The sequence below is a fragment of the Raphanus sativus genome, chromosome 6 (genome assembly GCF_000801105.2).
Source record: "Raphanus sativus cultivar WK10039 chromosome 6, ASM80110v3, whole genome shotgun sequence".
Lineage (NCBI taxonomy): Eukaryota > Viridiplantae > Streptophyta > Magnoliopsida > Brassicales > Brassicaceae > Raphanus > Raphanus sativus.
The window spans coordinates 23020984-23039111 of NC_079516.1; the positions used below are offsets into that span (position 1 = coordinate 23020984).

The 18128-nt window shown below is 36.3% G+C and overlaps 4 protein-coding genes and 1 long non-coding RNA gene across 5 annotated transcripts; 2 read left to right on the forward strand and 3 right to left on the reverse strand.

Annotated features, from left to right (window-relative positions):
• Positions 1-6872: 6872 nt before the first annotated feature.
• On the reverse strand, positions 6873-8524 carry LOC108811004 (uncharacterized). The gene is made up of 3 exons (XR_001943215.2): positions 8123-8524; positions 7785-7948; positions 6873-7170 (listed from the first exon to the last, which is right to left on the reverse strand). It is a non-coding gene; the product is annotated as an uncharacterized LOC108811004 (long non-coding RNA).
• A 1158-nt stretch (positions 8525-9682) lies between these two features.
• On the forward strand, positions 9683-12811 carry LOC108806037 (mitochondrial import inner membrane translocase subunit TIM44-2). Its single transcript, XM_018578052.2, has 14 exons — positions 9683-9869; positions 9956-10062; positions 10149-10232; positions 10333-10408; positions 10698-10742; positions 10849-11208; positions 11297-11365; positions 11439-11503; positions 11576-11644; positions 11713-11785; positions 11876-11980; positions 12067-12138; positions 12238-12300; positions 12389-12811. Exons 1-14 carry the CDS (start codon positions 9795-9797, stop codon positions 12512-12514), a joined length of 1389 nt encoding a protein of 462 aa, XP_018433554.1. The 5' UTR covers positions 9683-9794; the 3' UTR covers positions 12515-12811.
• Positions 12812-13408: 597 nt separating this feature from the next.
• LOC108812619 (uncharacterized) lies at positions 13409-15166 on the reverse strand. Its single transcript, XM_018584924.2, has 8 exons — positions 15010-15166; positions 14842-14915; positions 14670-14750; positions 14413-14505; positions 14216-14338; positions 14038-14109; positions 13882-13959; positions 13409-13821 (listed from the first exon to the last, which is right to left on the reverse strand). Exons 1-8 carry the CDS (start codon positions 15119-15121, stop codon positions 13630-13632), a joined length of 825 nt encoding a protein of 274 aa, XP_018440426.1. The 5' UTR covers positions 15122-15166; the 3' UTR covers positions 13409-13629.
• LOC108812618 (uncharacterized) lies at positions 15138-16732 on the forward strand. The gene is made up of 2 exons (XM_018584923.2): positions 15138-15871; positions 15940-16732. The coding sequence occupies exons 1-2, from the start codon at positions 15266-15268 to the stop codon at positions 16588-16590; spliced, it is 1257 nt and encodes a 418-aa protein (XP_018440425.2). The 5' UTR covers positions 15138-15265; the 3' UTR covers positions 16591-16732.
• Positions 16733-17058: 326 nt separating this feature from the next.
• LOC108812622 (H/ACA ribonucleoprotein complex subunit 3-like protein) lies at positions 17059-18053 on the reverse strand. Its single transcript, XM_018584928.2, has 4 exons — positions 17921-18053; positions 17758-17833; positions 17389-17431; positions 17059-17300 (listed from the first exon to the last, which is right to left on the reverse strand). Exons 2-4 carry the CDS (start codon positions 17809-17811, stop codon positions 17203-17205), a joined length of 195 nt encoding a protein of 64 aa, XP_018440430.1. The 5' UTR covers positions 17812-17833; positions 17921-18053; the 3' UTR covers positions 17059-17202.
• Between the last annotated feature and the right edge of the window lie 75 nt (positions 18054-18128).

The window sequence follows — 18128 nt, forward strand, 5'->3', positions numbered from 1 at the left end:
TTAAAAAAAATACGAATTTGATAAATTCCATAAAACATAATCTATAACATTCATAAAATTAAAATATTCAAAATACAAAATAATTAAAACCGAAAAACTAAACATTAAGGTTTATATCATCGAAGAGACCAGCAGTCCTCTCATCCGCTTCTCGTTCCAAATTTTCATGCTGTTCCGGAGTAGGGTCGGGACCGGCAAAGCTCGAACGCATGCTCTGCCACGCTGACGCAACCGACGGGTCGACGTGTGGGGTTGAACCTAACAACATATCGAAGATGTTTGCCATAACCTTAAATTTGTCGTTGTGGTCGGCTATGGTTCGGTTCGCAGTTTCCAAGTCCCTCTGGAACAAGGAATCTGCTTCCCGTCTAGCAGCGTGTTCAACTCTCGCCCTCGGAACATCGTTCACACTCCCGATTCCTGGTATACGTCCACTTTTCTTCGGAGGGACCTTCAATATATAAATAGATATTAATTAGTACATATGTAAAAACTATGTAAACATAAATTAAAAATATTGAATATCGAATATTTTACCTGCTCAAAATTTTTGTCTTGTTCGATGGGAGAAAGCTCGACCGGTGCACCATCCGGATTTTCTTGCGTCAGCTGAGTCTGGACCTCTTGAATCCGAGCATCTACATCGTTGCAGAGCTGCTCTGCTCGAGGATGAGAGAAAGTTCCATCGGCATGCTAGTGGGTCAACTTGTAAAGTCGGGCCAGAGTCGGTGGTGCTCCTTCTTCGGCAGCATATATTAAAAAATGAATTAAAGTAGCATCTAATAAATACTTAATTAACATATATTTTATAAAAAATAAGAAAAATAAAAAAACTTACAATTTCCAGGGCTCTTTGGGCGTATGGAATCTCTCCGGAAGTATGAGGTATTGGCAGATTACCCTCAGCATCTCGGGTCATCCGGGCCGCAGAGCAAGTGAGAGACCTTTGGACTGACTCAGGCAAATTCCAATAAGCCTTCAAGTTAGTCCAAACGTCCTCGCTGAGGTAGCTTTGTTTGGAGTCATCCCCGTAATGAGTCCACTTTTCCTTCCAGTCGCCAACAATGTTTTTTGAGGCGAGCCCCCGCCTTTTTGTTGAACTCTGCCTTGACCGTCTCATTGATCCCAAGAGGCCAATTCCATTTTTGCTACAAAAAAATCATGAAAATATATTAATTAACCAAATTATTGTTATTTAAATCTAAAATAAAAATAATTAAATTACCTTGGGCATCTAAATCTAAAATAAAAATAATTAAAATATATTTTTAACCATTTCACAAAGTGTTGGTCTTTCCTTTTGTTGAGATCATTGTTTGATATTCCTGGTATAGCCTCTTCGATTTGGGCAACAAAATCGCTGTTTTAAAACAAAATAATCATTAAAGTGTATATATGTATGATAAAATTTAGAAGCAAAATAATTTTAATTACCTTTCAAATAACTCAATCTCCTCGCAATTAAGGAGTATATATGTGTGGGCACTATGAGCGTCTTCTGAACTCAACCACCAAACTTCTTTCAGTTTTCCACCTAGCCGTCCAATCTGACAGAAAATATCTGGAACATCTTCACCAAAATATGTCGGTATAACACCACCATCATCATATCTGCTCGTAGTCCTTTTCCGTGTCCGGACTTGTGACCCAAAGTACTAGGACGTAAAGTGAGAAGTTTCCTCATTCAAACTCCCAGCAACTATTGAACCTTCCACCCTTGCCAGATTTTTTGCTTTCCCTTTCAAATATTTCATAGCTCGCTCGTAAGGATACATCCATCCATTATGAACAGGTCCACGAAGTAGTGCCTCATACGGAAGATGGATAACCAGATGTTCCATGACGTCAAAAAAGGACGGAGGAAAAAATTTCTCCAAATTGCACATCAAGATCCGGATATTCTCATCAAGTTGTCTGATGACATCTACAGTTAAGGTGCGTGCACTGAAATCTCTGAAAAAAGCTCTGATGCCTACAAATAATTTACAATTATAAGTTTTTTTCCAAAAAGAAGAACTAATAACTTTAATAATTTGTTACCTGCAAGTGCTTCGTGAACATTTTTTGGAAGCAACTCCGCAAATGCAAATGGTAGAAGTCGTTGCATAAAAACATGACAGTCATGACTTTTCATCCCTGAAAACTTCTGTCCCTGATGATCAACACATCTTGATAGATTTGAAACATATCCATCAGAAAACTTCACATCTGATGACACCCACTTGAACAACGATGCTTTTGCTTCTGCTGACAATCTGAAAATGGGAACTGGAATTCTCCCATCGTTTCTAATATGCAGCTCAATCCAAGAACATAATGCAGGCAAATCCAACCTTGAGTTCTTGTTATCTTTTGTCTTGCCGGGGACATTCAACAATGTATTGATGATGTTGTCAAAGAAGTTCTTCTCTATATGCATCACGTCAAGATTGTGGCGCAGAAGTAGATCTTTCCAATATGGAAGTTCCCAAAATATACTCTTCTTGTGCCAATTATGCTGAGTCCCGTAACCATCAGGCATATTTGCAGGAGTATGCCAATTACCGTCTTTGATGACTGTGCTGCATCCACCATAGTAATCAATATCCTTCTCGATTTCCTCTCCAGATAAATATGGTGGAGTGGTGTCCCGTACAACCCTTTTTGACCGAAACAATTTCTTGTTCCTTCGGTATGGATAGTTAATGGGAAGAAATCTTCGATGGCAATCAAACCAAGACGTCTTCCTACCATTCTTCAACTAAAATGCGTCTGTGCTTCCCATACAATATGGACAAGATAGTCTTCCATGCGTCGTCCAACCCGACAACATCCTATATGCAGGAAAGTCACTAATAGTCCACAATAGAACTGCTCGCATTGTAAAGTTTGTTTTCGTCGAACAATCATATGTTTGCACGCCTGTTGACCATAATTTCTTCAATTCTTCTATCAAAGGTTGTAGAAAAACATCAAGGGACCTCTTAGGATGTTTTGGTCCAGGTATCAATATACTCATGAAAAGCAATTCTTTTTCCATACACATCTCTGGTGGAAGGTTGTATGGCGTCAAGAAGACTGGCCAAAGCGAGTATTGTCTTCCAGACATTCCAAATGGACTAAAGCCATCTGTGCAGAGCCCAAGATAAACGTTGCGGGGGTTACTTGCAAAATCAGGGTACACTGAATTCAAGTGCTTCCAAGCTTTTCATCAGAGGGATGATTGATCTCTCCTTCCTTCTGATCATGTTCTGCATGTCATCTCATCGATGCTGCCGTCTTTGCAGATTGATATAATCTCTTCAATCTATCCTTAATAGGTAAGTACCACATCCGCTGGTACGGCACCCTATTCCTTCCACGTCCTTGCGGTTTATATCGTGGCTTCTTACAAAATTTACACTCTAACAATTCTGCGTCTTTTCCCCAGTATATCATACAGTTGTCTATACAAACATCAATCATCTCCGAAGGTAAACCAAGACTATGAACAAGTTTCTGAATCTCATAATAAGATTCAGCACACAAATTCTCTTCAGGCAAATACTCTTTAAACAACTCAGCCCATGCATCCATACAAACTTCAGGTAAGTTATGATCAGTTTTGATATTCATCATCCTAGCTGCCAATGATAATTTAGAAAGACCTTCTCTACAACCTTCATAAATTGGCTCATTAGCTGCTGCTAGCATTTCATAAAATCTTTTTGCATCCAAGTTAGGCCCCTCTACATTTTCGACCTCCTCTATTACTGATGTAGTTTCACGATGCATCGGTAACCATATCATGCATTCTATCATGATCTACCATATGATCTTCTTGAATGACACTTTCAGAAGGCAAATGTGGTTCAACTCTATTACGAACATTTTCAACTTGATTACTACTACTAGCTTCATTCCTACTATCACCTTCTCCGTGGTTAAACCAAATATAGTAATGTGGAGTAAATCCTCTATTTACTATATGTTTCCAAACGGTATCACTAGCAGCAAACTTCGTATTGTTGCATTTACGACAAGGACATAACATTTTACCTGTTTCCTTTGTCAGAGGCGTCTGTCCGGCCTGGTACATGAATATCTCTGCTCCGCTGAGAAATTCGTCTGTTACTCTTCCGCTTGAATCTTTATGCGCATACATCCAACTCCGAACCTCATAAATATTTCCAGACATTTTTTTACTCTTTTCGTTTTTTGTTTTGCTCTTTTCGTTTTTTTGGTGCATCTTAAGAATGAGGGAAAATGTCATATTTATAGAGAAATTTCGATTTTGGTAGGTGACGATCTTACAACGTTTTTACGTGTAATGATAAATTAACTACCAAAGTGCTACTAATGCTCTCGTAATTGAGTCGTTAGTTGGATGTAAATATTTGGTTGTAAATAAGTCGTAAAATTACAACTGTTTTACGACTAGCAGGGATTGTAGTCGTAAACTAGATGTAAAATTACAACTAATTTACGACTACATGTATTAGTTGCAAATTTACTACCAATTTACGACCAATTTTGTTTTGGTCGTAAATGGGTCGTAACATAGATCCAAAATTACGACTACGCTTTTGTGGTCGTTAATGTTGGTCGTTAAGGCCACGTTTTCTTGTAGTGTAAACCAAGAATAACCAACTGGTTTACATCATAAATAGATTCATAATAATCCGGACATTCCAGAGCCCTTACCCGAACTACACTAAAAGTCCCTGACACTGTACTGTCTATTTTCCAGGTGCTTCTGCTTTCCATATATTATCAGTTTGATGATCCTTAAGTGCATTACGTATATGGTCCGGTCCGTTTATCCTTTTCTCTATTGTGTCCCCGTTTGCTGATTATTGGTTTTCCATGTTATTATCAGTTTGATGATCTTGTAGAGCAATATGTTAGTTCATGTATGTGGTGTGACTCGTAGATGGCAATATCATTGTACAGGTATGCAAGCCACATGTTTTTTTTTCTTCTTTTAGATACCAAAGTATCCAAAATACAATGGAAAATTATCTATGCAAAACAATTTCATTATTAAACCGGTAGTCCTCGTCTGAGAAATTTTTTTCTGATAGTGGTGATCAGGTCTCTTGAGACTTTTGGCGCCTCAGTGTTCTGCGGGGTCTGTCTGCCCTGACTCCCTTCTGACTTTTCTTCACAGTTTATAACAGCACTAGTATATCTCCCGTACTACGTACGGGCCTTTATATTTCTGTAAATATATATTATATATTTATGTTGAACATATTATATATCATTTTTAAATCTATCTTATTAAAACAGAAACATTCTATTGGACCTAACATTTATTTTGTAAGTTTTTAAATTAAATACATTTTTATATTTTATAGTAAAACTTACATTAAATCATTAATGTTTCTTTTTTTATACTACTATCTATGTTTCCAAACAATATATTTATTTCTTTATACTACTATCAATGTTTCCAAACAATATATTTTTTATACTACTATCAATGTTTCTAAACAATACAATAATTAATCTTAGTTATGTTATATCTATCATTTTCTTTTTAAAATTTTGTAGAAACGTCATAATTTCATAAATTGTAAAATAATGAACTTTAAAATTTGGAGTATAAGATTACAAATTATGAAATTATTACAATTTAAATCAAATTAGATTACATATCGGTCATCCAACAGTTCAATCGGTTAATCTCGGGTTTTAGTAATTTTTTTAATATGAATATTTTAAAAACCTAAATTGAATTGTCAGATCACCGAATTAACCGGTATAATCACAATCGGGTTGAATTTAAAAATGCTGATTTAAATGCAAAAAATATTTTAAATACACACTTTTAAAAATTACCAAAATATTTGTTAAGTTATTAGTGAAATTTTTGATCGTAAAATATTCCGCGCTTCTAAAGCGCGGGTCAAGATCTAGTTTATAGTTAAAATACATATTCTTTTGATTATTATTGTTCGGAAACATACAAAAAGAAATTAAAGTTTTGCTGTTCATATCTTACAATAGTTGACCCAAATTTATAATATTAATCTTTTTCCCAAACCAACACAATCATTAAATATGAACATCAAAGGCATATATATTGCACATGTACAATTATGTAGATAATTGAAGTTAATTATTATGTTTTCTAGTCATTCTTTTTATTCTTTGGCATTTCGATTTGTGAACAAATCTACAAATTTGATAAACACTATATAAGAAAAATAAAGGGATAATTTGTAAATTACCCCAAAAACAGTTTGATTTTTGATAATTGCATTTTTTATTTTTCTTTTTGAAAAATACACTTCTTTAATTGTGAATTGACCTTTTTACCCAAATTAGATATTTCAATAATTAATATATAAATTCAAAATTAACAAACTAATATTTGAAATTAATAAAAATACCATTAAAATTAGTTATTTATGTTTAAGATAAATATGTATGTTGAGATAAACATGTTATTGTAACATTTAAATTTTACAATAACAAAAGATAAATATGTGAATAATTCATAGTCTTTGGACGACTATATCATGAAATTTATACAGATTTTATTTTATTTTATTTTCTTTAACTTATATAAACAATAAACAAGTAACGTTAGTTAAACTAATTTTGGGGCCAATCTTATAAAGAATCAGTTAGCTTAGATGGTAAAAGAATTTCGGTTAAAGCTTGGAATGTGAAGGGTTTGGACTCCGGCTTCAGTATATCATTTTTTTTTGCGCCTGTTGTTAAAAAAGGTTGTTTATATGGCCTTGCTAAACCAAATAACTTCCTTTGTATGCATAACGATCACTTCCCTTAGGCTTTCAGAAAATCTTTTTGCTGGTCTTAACCAAATACATATCTTTTCTTTCTTCATTAATCAAATTCATATTCACCATCATAGAAGAAAAAAACATAAGGTGTCCATCTAGTCTAGCATTAACGACACTTATGTTGAACTTGAACAGAATCATAGTTCTTTAAAGGTGTAGAACAAATGGAAAACATAACATGTGTTGTGAAAATAATCAAACCTTATTGTCAAATAAAAACTAAAACAGTTACCAAAACCTAGAGTAACCAAAAAAAAACAAATGTTGCAGAAAAAACATTTAGAACAGAAAGACGTCAAATTCCAAAGTCGCATCTCGCACGATTGTATCCTGAACGATGACATCTTGAGCAAGCTTCCACTCTTCTAAAACTCCAGGCAAATGCAATATGATTTTCCTAAAATAAAAACACCAGAACTATAGTCCAATAAAATAGAATCAGAATTAAAAACTGATATTTGATTCATGAATCAACAAACTTCTCTTAATGAGATGAGAGGAAGATCTGTGAAAGGAGAAAAAATTTTCAGAAATGGAGAAATAAGGAGAAGGAAGGAGACGAATTTTTGTCAACAAGGAAGGAGACGAATGACCTGGGTTCTTTATTTTATCCAAAATAATAAAATAATTTAAGTTATTATAAAAAGATATGGGAAAGATATTGTGTAAATATATTAAAAGAGATAATTGGTAGATTTTTTTTATCAACATAATTTGTAGATTCCATTACGATTTTTTTTTTCTAAAACAAAAATCAATTTTTGAACAATATATTAGAAATAGAAAAATATTAAGAATGGTCAATTAGGTAAATTTATATATATACAAGTGTATTTTTCCAAAAACTTAAATAAAGGTGTAATTTTCAAATCTTATTCTTATTTGAGTGCATTTTCCAAATTTTCCCAAAAATAAATTCAGAAGTGTATGTTGAATCAAAAGTAAAAAAAAAAAAACACACCCCTTTTTATAAGATAATAAACACACAAATACAAAATATGGAAGACTAACCTGAGGTTAGATCTTAATCTAGATAATAGACATAGTCCTCGTTCTTCTATCACCCGCCCCGAGTTATTTTACTATCACCAATTTTTTCTTCTTGTTTCGGTCCTTCTCGAGTTTTTAGGAGCCATATACGTGTGATTTAAAGGTGAGCCTCTAACTCTCCTTCCCTAAATCATCACCAAAACAAAGAAATTTGTTCAACAAATTGAGAATTAGTTTAGTCTCTATGATGTATGTCCAATATATAAAATGATATAAGAAAAGAAATATAGTATCAGTGACGTTTTCTTAAAGGCTACTCATTTTTGTGTAATAGAGTTGGAAATGCTTATTGTTGTTACCTTTGCTGCCGAGGAACCTTTGATTTGCCTTCTTTAATTGAAGAGCTAAGATTTGAAACATGAGTTCACTCAAACGCTATTTGAAATTTGAAATCTGTGAAAAAGGATTATTAATTAAGAATAATCAAATATGTATTTTTTTTTGTTTCAGTCAAAGATCTCAATCGTAAAAAAAAAAATATGAAACGATGGAATAGCAGAAACAGAGATGAAGTAGAAAGAGAAGATTAATATAGAACTTTTTTTTTGCAAATAGATCGACAACAAAACAGTTTAAATTGTGATTAGTTTTGAACGTGGGATGATAATGGAGAAAATTTAGGAATTTAGATTTTATTTATTTGGAAATTCAGAAATTTTAGGAACAAAATTAATTTGTTTTGTCGACACTAAAAAAATTTGTAAAGCATATGCCATATGTAAGAATTCTATTGGACGGGTGACTTGCAATTTAGTATATAAAGGATTAGGCTTGTCGATTCATAAACGTTCTCAATTACCAAACGAAAAGCACTATTAGTGAAACAACCAATGAAGAGTCTGAAGACCAAGGTATCTTTCCAAAGATTCATACAAACCAAATTAATAAATAATTCATTCTGAAACTGTAGTAGTAGTAGTTGACAAAAAAAAGAAACTGTAGTAGTAGTAACTTAAATAATATAAAATAAAAACATAAAGAAGATAAAAATAAATATTAATAAAATATTATATTTTAGTTTTTAATAAATATATTCGAAGATGAGTCACTTAATAAATAAGTAAATAAAAAAGAATATATATGTATATATAATTTATTTATATCATTAACCAAAGTATTATGAAATGAAAAACAAACCTATATTTTAAGTTCTTCTATAACGAACATAAATTTTTAGAAATTAATAATTTCATGTTTTCATTTTTAACATCTAATTATATAGACCTTGAAATTAATTGGATGGCATTAACTTATAATTTATTAAAATATAAAATCATAATAAATAACATTAGTGATTAGTTTGTAAATAAAAAGTTTATTTTAAAAAATGAGGAGCTGAATAATTTAAAAAAATACTGTTCAATTCCTTAAAATTTGAAAAATGAAAAAAATAAAATACCACTAAATTTAAATTTGAAGAAACATTCAGTTTTTCTTTTCAAAATTTGAAAAATTATTATTAAAAAAAATAAGCGAAAATGGAAAATAAAGCATTTAGAAGTAAAATTACTCGAACTCAATTGTGTTTATATTATATAAAAGAAATTGATATTTTTAAATATAATTATTTTATATTTTATCATATATTTAAATATTTATATTTTAGAGGAATATATTAAAGCATATTTCAATTCTATTATAGAATATATTTTTTTATCTTACAATGGTTCAATTTGTGTCTTACAGTGTTTTGGGCCTCTTCAACTTATTTTTGAGGTTAACGGCCCAAATCTTTATGAGACGAGAGCGAGGAATATTGTTTGGAAAGCAGTCTCCATATCCGCACACGGAATATACTTGTTCGTGTTACCAAACAAGTCGGTCCGAAAGAGAAACCCCAGAAGAAGGTTTAGCGAATGCATCTTTAGGGCTTAAAGGCAACAACACTCCAAATTGGTTTCTTTCTCAAGGCAAAAAAAAAAAAAAATTAATCTTTCCATTTCGAATTTCATCACTACGAGGATCGTTGGAATGGCGAGTAGAAAGGTGATTCGAGATTTAGTCATGACAAAGCAGCCTCTCTTCCTCCAATTGGCGCATCAACGGGTCCGTGAGATTATCGATTTTGTTTTCTCTACTATACTGTTTGTGATTACGAACTGGGGCTTACTCGATTTGGTAGTTTTTTGTAGAGAGTGGGCGCAAGGCTAGGGTTGATGCCAGTCAATGGGTATTCGATTAATCGCCGGTTCAGCATTTTCAGCGACTTCTCCAAGAAAATTAGAGGGGAGGCTGAAAGGTATCTCCTTTTGTTTTGATGCCAACTGTTATGTTTTCTATACAAAATTTTCTTAACACCTGTCCATGTTGTTGTCGTTTACACAGCAATCCTGAATTCCAACGAACAGTGAAGGAGCTCAAGGAAAAGGCAGATGAGCTTAAAGGTGTTAAAGAGGACCTCAAAGTTAAGTAAGTTACATCTTACCAATTTCCACTTACTTTTCTAGAGAGACAGACATTTGTAGTTGCTTATGAATGAAATAAAAAAAAAACAAACAAACAAACGCAGAACAAAAGAAAAGACTGAGCAGCTCTACAAGCAAGTTGATGGTGTCTGGACCGAGGCTGAATCTGTCGCTAAAAAGGTACTAGACCCTGCCTGGAACTCCCACCATATTTTGTAAACTTTTTAAAGGTACAAGAGCCTGTATGAAACAAAGTGCCAATATTTCCCTAAGCTGGGTTGTATCTTCTTTGCCGGATTTGCAATTTTTTTTGGGTTGGCTGTGTTAAGAAATGTGCTTATGTGTACCTGTATGTGTCAAATATCGGTTGTTGTTTGGTAACTGAATACTATACTGATGAAAAATTGTTTATTTGTACACTGTTAAAGGCTATAGGATTGTTTCTTACCAAACAGCTTTCGTGGTGCAGGTCTCTTCAAGTGTGAAAGACAAGTTCTCAGCGGCCACAGAAGAGGTTTTTTTTTTTTTGGCTGGAAGCCCGCTCTTTTTAGTCCTTTCAGTCGTTAATTGTTGCATTTTTTGGGGGGTTAAATTTGGTTATGGATTTTTTTTGTGATCAGGTCAAGGAGTCATTCAAGCTCGGTAAGGAGGAGAATGCAGAGTCAGCGAGTTCATCAGGCACAGGAGCCTCTAAAGAGGAAAACCAGCAGCAGCAGCAGCAATCAGGCAATACTGAGGGAGGTCAACAACATACATTATTTGGAAAAATTAAATCAAGCATTTCTTCGCCCCTTGACTTAGCGAAGAAGGGACTTGACATTGTGAAGGATGAATTGCGAGGAGGAACGCCTAAAAAGAAGCACCTCGAATACACGCCTCCCCCACCATTTACAGGTGTGAGAAGTGAAAGAACGGATCTGGTTGTTACTCCAACAAAACAGTCCAAGTGGCAAAAGAAGTGGGAATCTTTAAGAGAGAAGGTAACAGCGACGACCCTCTTTAGTCTTTTCCGCTTATTCCATGTTTTTATATTCCATTCCTCTTGCTTACTTTTCTATTTTGGTTTAGATGCAAGCTCATCCTGCTTTTAAACGTCTAAGCGGGATAAGTGAGCCTGTCGTCAGCAAAAGCCAAGAGGTAATAAACAATTTTTCTCTCTTTACTCTTTTCCTGCAATTATCTCTCTGATGATACTGTTTTGTACTTGTAGATTGCAGAAGATGTTGTGGAAAGATGGGAAACTAGTGACAACCCCATTGTTCACAAAATTCAGGAGTATGCTCTAATTACTACTCCCTTGTGAACACTTCCTTTAAAAATGAACTTACTTATATATGTGTTTGGCAGCTTAAATGAAGCAGTGTTTAACGAGACAGATTCTGGATCAACTTACAAGGAGATACGCCGCCGAGATCCGTAAGTGGTAGATTCTTTGTATGAAAATGTTTCCCCTTCTCGGTTAATGTTATCTCTTTCGTGGTCAGAACCTTCTCCTTGACGGACTTTGCTGCAGAAGTTCATGAAGCCATCAAACCAGTCTTGAGTGCATATAGCAAGGTTAGGCTGAAGTTTTGAAATGGATCATCTACACTCCCATCTTCTATTATTTTTTGGTTGCTTCTAATTAGTCTCCCATCTCCGAGCCAGGGAGATGCTGAGACGTTGAAGAAGTTTTGCAGCGCGGAAGTGATTGAGCGGTGCACGGCAGAGCTCGCAGCTTTAAAAGGCCATGATCTTTTTTTCGATCACAAGGTAAGGTTGTTTTTGTTATACTTGGTTCACACCACGAGATAATGTAAAGCTCGCGAGTCAGTTGGCTTCATTTTTGTGTTGTTCAGATTCTGCATATATCGGAAGTAGAAGTTGAAGAGACAAAGATGATGGGAACTACGCCCACAATCATCGTCAGGGTAAATGATCTTCCTTTTTTTTAAAAAAAACTTATGTGAGATCATCCTTTAGTTAAGATGTGCATTTGATGGATTGCATCGTCATCTTTTATTTGACAGTTCCAAACGCAAGAAATATTCTGTGTGCGCGACAAGAATGGCAACATCAAAGAAGGAGGCCAGGTAACCAGTGATATAAATCAAAAACAGAGAAAAAAACAGTATATTTAATCTACACTGCTCTAATACTATGTTGTGTGATGGATTGTAGGATACAATACACTCGGTGTACTACAAGTGGGCAATGCAACAGGTGGACGCAGGGGAGGAATCTATGTATCCCATTTGGAGGCTCAGAGATGTCTGTAAACTTGGTGCTGCCCAGGCTCTTATTTAATATCGTTCGTTGGTTTATTACCACCTTTAAGCAAAGCCTCTTTATATAATTTTCTCTGCAACGTATCAGTAGAGTATTATTTACTCAGAATCTTTGTTCACTCTTTACCCTCATTTTTCGTTTTCTTCTTCTCTCGGGAAGAATTGGGTTCCCATGTTTCCGGGGTATAAGTTTTGACATGTATTTGATTAGTCCCCTATGTCTCTTTTTCTGGAGGTTCTTCTTACTTTTGTTAGTCAGTCCTAAGGGGATAAAACACTCTTTGGAAAATAAGAAACATCTATCATCTTTTGTTAATTGTCGTTATGTTTTTGTCTTTAGTTTTATCAGTTCGGTGTGACTGCACAATTCAGAATCTGTTTCATTATCTGACGTCATATTACTAATGAGTATCTTAAGCACGCAGCAGCTAAGTGGAATACTTTTTTTTTGTCTTCCAAACTAAGCTCAAGAACACCAACTTGTATATAATCCTCTCTGATCTCACTTTTGAGTTTTGAGCTTCATCTCTCCTCTCAATCTTTCTCAATCTTTACCTTGTTGTGTCATGTCTTGCCTGAGAATGAAGTTTTCCCATCCAAAAAAACTTTGCCGTGCCGGGAAATCCAAAACCAAACAGCTAACCCTGTAAACTCCATTACCTTCAGCCAACCGTTCAATCCACAGACCAGGAAAGAGTCTTAGAGACAGAGACTCTTGAGTGTTTTTCTAAAGAGAGAGGTTGCTTATTCAAGAAGAGACGCAAATCTGGTGTTGTATACGTACATAAGCTCTTCAGAGAAGAGAAGCCAACTAGATTCCAGTAACACAGTGGAAGCCGGAGGAAGAATTGGTTCCAATAGACAGGAAGAGTTCATCAACAGAATGATAGCTGCCGGCAACTTGCACTACTCATAAGCAAGGCTTCACAACTACTAGTAATTAAATTGCGTGTATAAAAAAGGAGCCAATTTCAATTTTAACAATCGTGTATGGATTTAGCTCGATTTGGTGGTTTCTCTTTATGAAAAACCCATTCTCCTTTTGAACAAATATATTCACTTAACAAGATGAGCTAAATCGGATGAATTGACAACATTAAGTGGATGTGTTGTGTATATGAGAAAAGGGGGTTGTTAGTCGGTTGAAAGGCGAAGAAGCAGACCAGAAGTGGTTTGGAAAGTTTTGAGGTGACGGGAGCCAATGAGATCTCGAATGTGAAATCTCATATCAAGAGGAGAGTAGCGGAGTCGTTTCTTTTCAAGCTGGGCCAAGAACATCTCTTTGTGACGCTTGCGCTTTAGCAACGAGAGTAGCTCCTTCCTTCCCTGATCATCAAGAGTTAGAGAAAAGGTTTGATCGAATAAAAGTTATAGCTAGGAAGTTACCTGCCGCAGAGCCTTCAACAGTTTGCCAATACTGGGAATGGTAAACCAGTACATGTCTGGATCAATAAGTTGGCGTGTCTGAGAGACAAAAATGGTATCAAGTGTTACAAAGAGAGAGAGAGAGTGGATGAAGGAGTGGTATAATTGTTTACATACGAGAAGGCCAGCGTTGATTAAGAGAGTGATGTGCGCATCCTTCACCTTTACCCCCAATGACAAGAGCGTACACTGCATTTGAATTTTAGTTGAAAACTTTCATGTACAAGTAGAGCGAGGACAAAAGACAGATACGTATAGAGAGAGAGAGAGAGAGAGAGAGAGAGAGGACTCTCACAAGCTCATGATGTGAAATATTGGGCTCAATTTTAGAATCAAGGACATGTTCTTTGAACCACTTGAAAATAGTTGCAGTATCACTCTGATTCTTATCTTCCATCCTCTTTGCTATTCGATCAACCTTAAAACATATTGGATGGATTATGTAGAATAGGCGACAAGGAAGGAAGGGAAGGGAAGGAAAGCACAGGCAACCTGGTTAAGATAGTCATCCAGAAAGATGATTGCATGATCATCTTGTCCAGTGTTGAGTTTGAAAACACGAACAATTTTATCCCTTCGTAGAAGCTGCACCAATTTGAAATTGATCATTACAGAAAAGAACTATTATAGATGATAAAAGTTGACACCCAAAAAAAAAAAAAAAAGGAACTTTTCAAAGGAAAATATGAGAAACTGCAAGAAGAAAAGAGAAACTATATGGGGTTTGGTTAGAGAAGGAAAGTAAAAACCTCAAGTTCTCTATCGACCTGCGTTCTATCGTTGACGCTACTGTACAATTGCGACTGTAATATGAATGGCGGGACCGAAGCCTGTTGTAACAGACGAAAAGAGGCAATGCGACTCAAATTTTCAGACACAGAGAGAGAGAGAATGTAGAAATTGATTAAATAACAGATATACCTGGTCAATGCGAGGAAACTGAGACCGCATCATCCGAAGCGCCACAGAAGTATCGCTAAAGGTAAGTTCATCCTCTGTCAAAACCCAATCACGAGTCAGGGGGAAATCTCTCAATTTTTTTATTATAACAACAAAATCGAGAGGGGGGGAGGGGAAGATTCTACTCACGGAGAGAGAAACTTTGATCTCCATTTGCAACGTGACTGCAACCAACTTCATCCTCCTCTAGCCGACGCTTCTTTCCTCCGGCGGAGGCTTCCGGATTTGTGACTTTCTCCATTCGATTTCTCCCAGAACCGGAAGCGATTATGAAACAATCATAATGGGCCTTAATATAATATGTAAGCCCATTAAAAAGCACACTGTGTATAATAAAAAGGAAGGAAGCGCGATTTGAAAGTGAAACAGAAAGGGGGGCGAAGAGATGGAGAGCGGATTGATATCGGTGGACCGGTGGAAGAGTGGGAGTCAAGCCTACTTCTTGACTCATATGCACTCCGATCACACTCGCGGCCTCTCCCCTCTCTGGTCCCACGCTCCTCTCTTCTGCTCCCGCACCACCGCCTCTCTCTTCCCCTCCCGATTCCCAGGCTTCGACCTCTCCCTGCTCCGCGTCGTCTCCCTCTCTTCTTCCTGGCAATCTCTCTCCCTCCGCTCTCCTTCCTCCGGCTCCCCCGTTCTCCTCCATTTCCTGGCCATCGACGCCCACCACTGCCCCGGATCGGTGATGTTCATGTTCCGTGGAGACTTTGGATGTTTTCTCTACACAGGAGACTTCCGTTGGGAATGTGATGATGATGAGGAAGCAAGGACCACTCTCGTCTCTGCTATCAACGATTTCCCCGTCGACATTCTCTATTTGGATAACACCTACTGCAATCCCATTTACACTTTCCCTTCCCGTCGTGTCGCTGCCAATCTCATTGCTGACTTAATCCTCTCTCATCCTTCTCATGATATCCTCATTGCAATTGACTCTCTCGGCAAGGAACATCTTCTCCTTCATATCTCCCGTCTTCTCAACATCAAGGTCTTTTTCTTTCTTCTTCTTAGCTCTTTCAGTTTTTTGTTGATATGATGATCCCTTTGTCTTCTTAGATTTGGGTTTGGCCAGAGCGACTCCGTACCATGCATCTCCTTGGCTTCCAGGACACTTTCACCACCGATACATCTCTTACAAGAGTGCGCGCTGTCCCTCGTCACAGTTTCAGCATTCAGACACTCGAGGGGCTCAATCTCATGTGCCCAACCATCGGCATCATGCCTTCGGGTCTCCCTTGGCTCAAAACACCTTTCAAAGGAGATGCCACTTCTCTTCTTACCTCAACTGCTGCTCAACAGAGAGAATTACTACTGCTACAAGGGGCGGTGCATTTGTTCCATGACAACATGTATTCCGTGCACTACTCTGATCACTCTTGCTACGAGGAGATTGGAGAGTTTATAAAACTTGTCAACCCAAAGAGCATGAAGGGAATTGTGGTTTCATCCTCATGCTATGTTGAGCCTCTCTACTATTTTGGGCGCATCTGCGGTGTTAGCCAACCGCCAGAGTTGCTGCTTTTGAGGCCTGACACCACCACCAGCAGAGAGCAATTTCGAGCTGTTAGGATCAAGTCTTATTCTGCAAAGGACGAAACAACAGTTTCCAAGAAAGAAAAATGGAGGAAGGGAGATGGTCATTCGAGTTTGAAGAGAAACAAGAAGAGGAGAGCACGTATATGCGCCAAAATTGCAGAGGTTGATTAGCGTTACTTTGGCTCTGGGCAGTTTTTTCTTTCACGTATGCTGCTGCTTATTTTACCCAAAGCTTACTTACAATATGTGAATGGTCTAATACACTGATGAAAGAATATGGATAAATAAATGGCAGGCACGTTTGATCAAACCATATTCGATTTTAGCACTCTTGAAAATAAAATTACACTTGACGAAAATTGCTGACAGTTGGAGTCAACAATTCATTAAGAGAGAAGATAGCAGTCGGCAAAAGAAGAACATCAAAACAAAGGAAGCTGAGTGTTACTGCTTATTTTACACAAAGCTTACTAAACAATGTGAAATGAATGGTCTAATAATGACAGAAGAGGAACCTTTTTCTCTGTTTGAGGGGTGCGCAAAACATGCATAGCTAAATGGTAGTATAACCCATTACATATAAAATGGTTTCGTTTTACTTTGTTAGTTCAAAAATATTTTGATTTTAGCGCTCTTGAAAATTAATAACTCTCGAAGTCTTGCTTCTTTTAAGGTTCACTCCACTATTTGGAGACGATACAATTACAAAGACGGTTTCATTAAGAAACAACGTAGCAGCAAAACATGAAAAAACCAAAGGGACGACAGAGTGTTTTAGGCCTTTCAGTACTTGACAGGTGCGCCCTGGATGGGTAAGAGACCGAAACGCTTCTTCAAAGTAACTCTCTCCTTTGAGTATTTATCATCAGGGGAGAATCGGGCTGCAACAGCACAAAGATATTTGATTTAAAACTCAAAAGAGATTTGTGAATTCCTTCAACAAAAAAAAAAAAGATAAGAAGGCTTTACCTGGATGAGCAGATTCAGTGGCTAACCCGAGTGGTGATTCTTTCTGCACAAATTGAATTTGATTAAAAGCAACAAAAGAGACTAAAAGTGAGCAGAGGAAAACCCGATTGCTAAGTTTATTTAAACTTAAATAAGAAAAAAATGCAATCAACACGCTGAGAGATAAAACAAGCTCGGAAAGAATAAACTTATCTCTGCTAAACAAAACAAGGTTTGATATTTATTATATGAGAGATCATTTTAACTTAAAGAAGATTTAAAGCATTTGAAACTAGTTACGCACATCTAAGAAAGTAGTACAGTGGGATGTCAACTTGCATATAAAAAAAAAAGAGAAAGAGGAGATGAGCAAAGTGAAAAGGGGGTTACCTTAGTGGTGTAAACTTTCTCGCCCTTTTCGTTGATATAGCACTGAAGATACATGGTCGGTCGGTCCTTTGAGTCTCTGCAAGACAAAAAAAAACAAAATATCAGCAAAAGACGAAAACGAAAAGAAAGTAAGAAGGCCCGATAAACAAGATCTCGCACATACCTCCAAATGTTTCCTGATCCTCCTTCCTGAGAATTTGTAAATTAGGGTATTTCTCAAGGGCAGCAGCAAAATAGGTTTACCGTCAACGTATATAAAGTTGTCAAGAGTTAAAAACAAATGGGCTTTCAATAAAAACTGGTAAGCCCAATAAGGTCCGACCACCAAGCCACACTGACCAACGATCTCTCTCTATCTGGTTCTGGTGTGG

Excerpts from the sequence above, each read along its gene's own strand:
- LOC108806037 (XM_018578052.2), top strand. The coding sequence starts at position 9,795 with ATGGCGAGTAGAAAGGTGATTCGAGATTTAGTCATGACAAAGCAGCCT. Across the intron at positions 11,366-11,438 it reads TCGTCAGCAAAAGCCAAGAG|ATTGCAGAAGATGTTGTGGA; the intron begins GTAATAAACAAT and ends TTGTACTTGTAG. Across the intron at positions 11,786-11,875 it reads TCTTGAGTGCATATAGCAAG|GGAGATGCTGAGACGTTGAA; the intron begins GTTAGGCTGAAG and ends TCTCCGAGCCAG.
- LOC108812619 (XM_018584924.2), bottom strand. The coding sequence starts at position 15,121 with ATGGAGAAAGTCACAAATCCGGAAGCCTCCGCCGGAGGAAAGAAGCGT. Across the intron at positions 14,506-14,669 it reads AGGTCGATAGAGAACTTGAG|CTTCTACGAAGGGATAAAAT; the intron begins GTTTTTACTTTC and ends AAATTGGTGCAG. Across the intron at positions 13,960-14,037 it reads TAATCAACGCTGGCCTTCTC|ACACGCCAACTTATTGATCC; the intron begins GTATGTAAACAA and ends TTTGTCTCTCAG.
- LOC108812618 (XM_018584923.2), top strand. The coding sequence starts at position 15,266 with ATGGAGAGCGGATTGATATCGGTGGACCGGTGGAAGAGTGGGAGTCAA. Across the intron at positions 15,872-15,939 it reads CCCGTCTTCTCAACATCAAG|ATTTGGGTTTGGCCAGAGCG; the intron begins GTCTTTTTCTTT and ends TTGTCTTCTTAG.
- LOC108812622 (XM_018584928.2), bottom strand. The coding sequence starts at position 17,811 with ATGTATCTTCAGTGCTATATCAACGAAAAGGGCGAGAAAGTTTACACC. Across the intron at positions 17,432-17,757 it reads AGAAAGTTTACACCACTAAG|AAAGAATCACCACTCGGGTT; the intron begins GTAACCCCCTTT and ends CAATTTGTGCAG. Across the intron at positions 17,301-17,388 it reads CACTGAATCTGCTCATCCAG|CCCGATTCTCCCCTGATGAT; the intron begins GTAAAGCCTTCT and ends GTGCTGTTGCAG.